This window comes from Bufo bufo, chromosome 1 (assembly GCF_905171765.1).
Source record: "Bufo bufo chromosome 1, aBufBuf1.1, whole genome shotgun sequence".
NCBI classification, from domain to species: Eukaryota; Metazoa; Chordata; class Amphibia; order Anura; family Bufonidae; genus Bufo; species Bufo bufo.
The window spans coordinates 556,602,092-556,610,268 of record NC_053389.1 but is presented as its reverse complement, the minus strand read 5'-3'; the positions used below and the strand labels follow the sequence as shown (position 1 = coordinate 556,610,268).

Sequence of the window (8,177 nt, the reverse complement as noted above, 5' to 3'; positions counted from 1 at the left end):
ATGTTCTCATTCTGTTTACGCCAAATTCGGACTCTACCATTTGAATGTCTCAACAGAAATCGAGACTCATCAGACCAGGCAACATTTTTCCAGTCTTCAACAGTCCAATTTTGGTGAGCTTGTGCAAATTGTAGCCTCTTTTTCCTATTTGTAGTGGAGATGAGTGGTACCCGGTGGGGTCTTCTGCTGTTGTAGCCCATCCGCCTCAAGGTTGTGCGGGTTGTGGCTTCAAAAATGCTTTGCTGCATACCTCGGTTGTAACGAGTGGTTATTTCAGTCAATGTTTCTCTTCTATCAGCTTGAATCAGTCGGCCCATTCTCCTCTGACCTCTAGCATCCACAAGGCATTTTTGCCCACAGGACTGCCGCATACTGGATGTTTTTCCCTTTTCACACCATTCTTTGTAAATGGTTGTGCGTGAAAATCACAGTAACTGAGCAGATTGTGAAATACTCAGAGCGGCCCGTCTGGCACCAACAACCATGCCACGCTCAAAATTGCTTAAATCACCTTTCTTTCCCATTCTGACATTCAGTTTGGGGTTCAGGAGATTGTCTTGACCAGGACCACCCCCCTAAATGCATTGAAGCAACTGCCATGTGATTGGTTGACTAGATAATTGCATTAATGAGAAATAGAACAGGTGTTCCTAATAATTCTTTAGGTGAGTATATACACACACATACAGTAGCAAGAAAAAGTATGTGAACCCTTTGGAATGATATGGATTTCTGCACAAATTGGTCATAAAATGTGATCTGATCTTCATCTAAGTCACGACAATAGACAATCACAGTCTGCTTAAACTAATAAAACAAAGAATTAAATGTTACCATGTTTTTATTGAACACATGTAAACATTCACAGTGCAGGTGGAAAAAGTATGTGAACCTTTGGATTTAATAACTGGTTGTACCTCCTTTGGCAGCAATAACTTCAACGCAAACGTTTCCTCCAGTTGCAGATTAGACGTGCACAACAGTCAGGAGTAATTCTTGACCATTCCTCTTTACAGAACGGTTTCAGTTCAGCAATATTCTTGGGATGTCTGTTGTGAATCGCTTTCTTGAGGTCATGCCACAGCATTTCAATTGGGTTGAGGTCAGGACTCTGACTGGGCCACTCCAGAAGGCGTATTTTCTTCTGTTTAAGCCATTCTGTTGTTTTACTTCTATGCTTTGGGTCGTTGTCCTGTTGCAACACCCATCTTCTGTTGAGCTTCAGCTGGTGGACAGATGGCCTTAAGTTCTCCTGCAAAATGTCTTGATAAACTTGGGAATTCATTTTTCTTCCGATGATAGTAATCCATCCAGGCCCTGACGCAGCAAAGCAGCCCCAAACCATGATGCCCCCCACCACCATACTTCACAGTTGGGATGAGGTTTTGATGTTGGTGTGCTGTGCCTCTTTCTCCACACATAGTGTTGTGTGTTTCTTCCAAACAACTCAACTTTGGTTTCATCTGTCCACAGAATATTTTGCCAGTACTGCTGTGGGACATCCAGGTGCTCTTGTGCAAACTGTAAACGTGCAGCAATGTTTTTTTTGGACAGCAGTGGCTTCCTCTGTGGTATCCTCCCATGAAATCCATTCTTGTTTAGTGTTTTACGTATCGTAGATTCCCTAACAGGGATGTTAGCATATGCCAGAGACTTTTGTAAGCCTTTAGCTGACACTCTAGGATTCTTCTTCACCTCATTGAGCAGTCTGCGCTGTGCTCTTGCAGTCATCTTTACAGGACGGCCACTCCTAGGGAGAGTAGCAGCAGTGCTGAACTTTCTCCATTTATAGACAATTTGTCTTACCGTGGACTGATGAACAGCATGGCTTTTGGAGATACTTTTATAACCCTTTCCAGCTTTATGCAAGTCAACAATTCTTAATTGTAGGTCTTCTGAGAGCTCTTTTGTGCAAGGCATCATTCACATCAGGCAATGCTTCTTGTGAAAAGCAAACCCAGAACTGCTGTGTTTTTTATAGGGTAGGGCAGCTGTAACCAACACCTCTAATCTCATCTCATTGATTGTTGGCTGACACCTCACTCCAATTAGCTCTTGGAGATGTCAGTCTAGGGGTTCACATACTTTTTCCACCTGCACTATGAATGTTTACATGGTGCGTTCAATAAAAACATGGTAATATTTAATTCTTTGTGTGTTATTAGTTTAAGCAGACTGTGATTGTCTATTGTTGTGACTTAGATGACGATCAGATCACATTTTATGACCAATTTGTGCAGAAATCCATATCATTCCAAAGGGTTCACATACTTTTTCTTGCAACTGTAATATTAAAAAAATATGTACACACACACACACTGTCTGTGATGTAAATACCCCTTTATGCTTTGTCATAAAAAAAATATAAAATATATATATATATTTTTATGACAAAGAATTAAAGGGGCATTTACATCACAGACAACGGGGGCATATCGCTAGGGACCTGCACCTACAATATGAACGCAGGGCGTTCTATATGTTCTAATAGAAGACCTGATTCTGATTCACATCAATATTTGTAAAAAACTAGGAGTGGTACCAATAGAGAAAAACTATTATGGAAAGCTTCCATATCCTTCCCTACTATAGACTCCAGATTTTACTAATGCCGATTCAAAATACTGTGACCAGAGTAGAACATATGCATTTTAATTAAAACATGCCCCAAGTGCAACATGAAATGATCCTTATTTCATGTTCTTAGTTCTGCATCTGGAAAATACTGGATATGCCGCCAGGCTTTTTACGCTGCCATATTTATTAAGCCGATCCCATTAATTTGTAACATGACCCATCATTGTCTATACTGGTAGAATATTTTTCCCTACAGGGCTACATACCAGTATGTGTGTCAATGATACTGAAGGGTATAAATATTCATCACCACAATTGGTGTTTTTTTTTGTTATTTTTGTCCGACAACCAAATAATAAAACAGGACAAAATAAGTTGACAATGAAACAATGTATATTATAAAAATAACCTTTAGCTTACAATTTACAAACTGTATTACAATCTTATTGGTTAACCTGCAATGCTGGGTTTCTCAGCCAGCTAGAATGATTTAAAAAAAAAAAAACTAAAACATCAGGGCCAATAATTTACATTCTGTATAAAGAACAGGTTAATACCATGCTGAGATTTCTTACATCTTCTGTTAATATTTTATGACTGCTATTTTGTCAAATATATACCTGCTTGCCCTGTACAAATAGAAAAATGCATACAATTTAATCAAAAGTTAGCAAAAAAGTAGTCTGTAAACTATCATAAAAGTCTTACTATATTAACAGATCTACAAGCAGCGTGTAACAGGGTTAAAAGACATTAAGGCAGTACTGTAATACATTAATTTACCAAATCATATGTAATACTTTCTTGTTTTAAACCAAAGTGTTATATAAGGCAGGTATATGGTCCCAGCAAAGAAACATTTAGCACTGACACTGGAATCAACCCTCTTAAATATGGGAGCTATTATATAGATATGGAATTGTACAGCAGAATGTACCATTGTGCAGGCAAACCTACAACATGGAAATGTGATGGTCATGGAATACTGTCCTAGTAGTGGCACTTTCTATGGTACGGTCTTGTAATTTATGTATAGCATCTCATGCTGCTCCATCTGCAGGCTTGATCACTGTCCATTGAAAAGGCAAAGTTTCCTCTTTTGGTAGCCATCATGTGCACTGTGATGGTGAGTTCCCTGATGCTGATTTTTCACCTGTAAAAAGACAAAAAGTTATGCTCATGTTTTATTAGTTTTTTTAAGACACTATAAAAGAAAAAGAACATGTTGACCTCTAGGCCGAAACAAAACATAAAAAAACTGTCAACTTCAAGGGCCATTATAACAATTTTCTAATAGACCGCTACATACCAGGTTTGTCGCAGCAAGGTCATTATAACATTCATGTTTACAAAGCTCCTTCATCACCCCCATGATATCAGAGAGCATCAAAGGACTCAGGAAACTTGCAACTGTTTAGCTAGATGCCATTCAGTCTGTGTAAATGGGGACATCAACTGTCTTAGTTCCTCTATTGTAAGATACTTTGTAATAAATGTGTATTGTAAGGGTATTTAATAAGTACCGACAGAAAACCAGTCAGTATCTGGTGTGGCCACCATTTGCCTCACGCAGTGCAACACATCTCAGTCGCATAGAGTTGATCAGGTTGTTGATTGTGGTTGGTCCACTCCTCTTCAATAGCTGTGCGAAGTTGCAGAATATTGGCAGGAACTGGAACACACCGTCGTATACGCCGATCCAGAGCATCCCAAACATGCTCAATGGGTGACATGTCTGGTGATTATGCTGGCCATGCAAGAGCTGAGATGTTTTCAGCTTCCAGGAATTGTGTACAGATCCTTGCAATATGGGGACGTGCATTATTATGCTGCAACATGAGGTGATGGTCGTGGATGAATGGCACAACAATGGGCCTCGGGATCTCGTCACGGTATCTCTGTGCATTCAAAATGCCATCAATAAAATGCACCTGTGCTCATTGTCCATAACATACGCCTGCCCATACCATAACCCCACCGCCACCATGGGCCACTCGATCCAGAACGTTGACATCAGCTCACCCACACATGCTATCTGCCCTGAACAGTGAAAACCGGGACTCATCCGTGAACAGAACGCCTCTCCAACGTGCCAGATGCCATTGAATGTGAACATTTGCCCACTCAAGTCGGTTATGACGACGAACTGCAGTCAGGTCCAGACCCCGATGAGGACGACGAGCATGCAGACGAGTTTCCCCGAGACGGTTTCTGACATGTTTTGGTTATGCAAACAAATTGTTGGTCCGGGTGGATTATCTCAGACGATCATGGAGGTCCTGGGCTGGTGTGGTTACACGTGGTCTGCGGTTGTGAGGCCAGTTCGATGTACTGCCAAATTCTCTGAAACGCCTTTGGAGACGGCTTATGGTAGAGAAATGAACATTCATTGCACGGGCAACAGCTCTGGTAGACATTCCTGCAGTCAGCATGCCAATTGCACGCTCCCTCAAATGTTGCAATATCTGTGGCATTGTCCTGTGTGATCAAACTGCACATTTCAGAGTGGCCTTTTATTGTGCAAGTCTAAGGCACACCTGAGCAATATTCATGCTGTCTAATCAGCACCTTGATATGCCACACCTGTGAGGTGGGATGGATTATTTAGGCAAAGGAGAAGTGCTCACTAACAGATTTAGACAGATTTGTGAACAATATGAGTAATGGGTCTTGTGTATGTAGAAAATGTTTCAGATATTTGATATTGCAGGTTGTAGCCAAAGCTGAACGAGATACCGTTTAGCTATTAAACAAAATGGTATGGAATAGCTGATGAGGATACTTAAGTAAAATCAATATCCCGCTGCTACGGTAGTCAAAATAACGGAAAACATATGCCATAGATGTAGGTGGAGGGCCGTCAGTGCCATTTCTCTCATCAGTTGGTAAACTTGAGCCCAAAATCTCTGAACATGAGCACATTCCCAAAAGCCCATGATATAAATCAGTGCCTTTGGTGTTGCATTTAGGGCAACGAGTTATTCTGTCAGTTCTAGAACCTGCCCACGGAATATCAAATGCATAAAAAGCCCTATGAATTATACAAAATTGGACATCTCTCCAGGTTTTACTAGAAAAATGTTTCCTAACTAGGTAATACACTCATATAGATGCTAAGAGCATTACTGCACAGCGGCGGCAGCACAGCAACCAATGACGCCGTGCGCTCATGCACTCAGCAGGCCGGGTTTTTCATGGACCGTGGTCAGTGAAAATCCACGTATGCCTTAACCATACTGATGTAATGAGGACATACCTTCAGCTGCACTGTTCTGTGGCACCATCATTTCTTCTTTTAAACCCATGCTCTTTCCCTGCAGAGTCTCTGCAGTAGTATCAGACTGATGACCTGCAAAGAGATGCATGTAAATTTAGGAGAATTCCTTCATGGACAGAAAAAGCTCTTCACACATGCACTTTCTATACGTGCATAATTATTTGTGTTACATGCAGGTTATACGATCCAAATGTAAGACGTGTTGCCAACATGGAGAATGAGGTCACTGTCAAAGTGCCCCAGTGTGCTTTGGGCTGGCACTGTGTTTTTACATTGCTAAAGTCTTGTAAGGTCAAGGGGCATTACCATATAAGAACAATACATTTTTCATTACTTTCCTAGTTTTGGCTTTCAAATATAATCTTACATGTAAAGGCAGCATCAAAATACAAAGTGTCTTTAAAGCTGTATTCCCATATGGACGGTATTCCGATTGATATATCAGATGCGGGTGCACTGAGGGCAGGCCCAAGCCATTGTGTGCACCCTTGTTCCTCCTGCTTCCTCTCGCCAGCCCCTCCCACTCCTTGATTGACAGAGCCAAGTTCCTGCATAGTTATCTCACCTGGCGCTGTCAATCAGGAAATAGAGGGGCTAGCAGAGGAAGCAAAAGGACCAAAGATATAGACCCTCAGTGCACTTAAAGGGGTTCTCTAGGGCTTACCTAAAAAGCCTTTATGTCAGTATAATTCTGTAGAAGTATGGTCATGCAGAGACACATAGCACTATAAAGCCATAAGTTCCTGCGAAACACATGGAGCGTGATTTCCGCACATGACACACTTGTCTGAAAGAGGCCCCATCGGTGAGTCACGACCAGATGTGTTCTTTTCTTCTCGTTCAGGTACATCTACATTATGCAGCTGGAACAGGAAGAAAGAGGAACACATCCTGTCATGACATCAAAGGAAGAGCCTCCAGCCAGTTGGGTGGTTATGTGATCACAGCCAGGACAGAAGAAAATCGGTGGCGCGACAGAAGGCCAAGTACAGCTCAAAGTGCCTTCTCTCCACAGGTTAGCTAAATGAGGCTTGTAAGGTACAAGCGCGGAGAATCCCTTTAACTGCTGATTAAAATAACTTTCTCACTAAGTGAAAGGTGTCTAACATTCGGCTGAGCTAGTCCTACAAGCTGTTATGCCTAGTTTAAGGGTCCATTCACACGTCCGTTGTTTCTTTCCTGATCTGTTCCGTTTTTTGCGGACCAGATCTGGACCCATTCATTTTCAATGGGTCCTGGAAAAAAAATAAAAAATCGGACAGCTCAATGTCAGATTTTTTTTTCAGGACCCATTGAAAACGAATGGGTCCAGATCTGTTCCGCAAAAAACGGAACAGATCAGGAAAGAAACAACGGACGTGTGAATGGACCCTAACAGTGAATTTCATGGTCATTGATGCCCTTTAAGAGAAGTTTCTCTGTATCTGAATTCAGAGGAAAATCCTCTGTGTCAGAAGTAAACACTTGCCTAAAAACTGGCAATCGTAACAAGCACACAAGGTGTCGGAGTGTTCCACATAACCAAGACCTTATCCACACACAGCAGATTTGGACACTATTTAAAGCCAAAATCAGGAGTGGAGTAAATGGAAGTATAAAATCTTTCCACTATATTTCCCCGATTAAAAAAAATTATTCATCTCATTTGCAGGAGTTCTTCACCTGGGAGGGGGTTGTGCCCACAGGTGAAGAAGCATCCACATGCCTTTTGATTGACAGGGCCAGAAATCTCAACCAACCCTAACAATCCCATACCTGTGCCGCTGCTACAGGCAGCGGAGCAAGTGCATAGGCTCTGCTTTCACATTGGGAGCAAGCAAAGCCTCTGTTCTTGTGATGTTACGCAGCAGCAGCAGCACAGGTTCAAGATTGTGAGGGCTTGGCTAGATGTCTGGCCCTGTCCGTCAACAGGCAGGTGGACACTTCTTCACCAGTAGGGACAGCCCCATCCAGGTGAAGAACTTGCATTCTTACAGAAGAAAAAGAAATGAATGGTCACCAAAAAATTAACATATGGTAAATCATCTATTAAAACCCTTAAAGAAGAAAGTCAAAGGGTATCCCCATCTAAGACACTGTGGGAGACTTATAAAACTGTCTATAGGAAACACTGACCTGGTTCTCCCTAGCAATCACACCACAGCTTCCATTTTCTACTCTACATTTGAAAAATGAAAGATGTGCTGTGACTGGTTGTTATGCGCAATAAAGACTGATATTAAGGACAGTTTCCACCCCACTGTCTCTTTTATGATTTAGGTCAATGTATCTCCAAAACAGTGGTCTCCAGACCTCCCATCCAGCCTGGTGAGACCTCTGGTCG

At 41.8% G+C, this 8,177-nt stretch overlaps 1 protein-coding gene across 1 annotated transcript in view; it reads right to left on the bottom strand.

The window, feature by feature from the left end:
* Positions 1–2,641: 2,641 nt before the first annotated feature.
* The window catches only part of PTPN12 (protein tyrosine phosphatase non-receptor type 12), a 58,170-nt gene continuing 52,634 nt past the window's right edge, over positions 2,642–8,177 (bottom strand). The window contains exons 14-15 of the mRNA XM_040413034.1: positions 5,834–5,926; positions 2,642–3,730 (exon numbers count right to left, since the gene is read on the bottom strand). Coding sequence (XP_040268968.1) covers positions 3,687–3,730; positions 5,834–5,926 — 137 coding nt within the window. The 3' untranslated portion in view covers positions 2,642–3,686. The remainder of the gene's footprint in view (positions 3,731–5,833; positions 5,927–8,177) is intronic.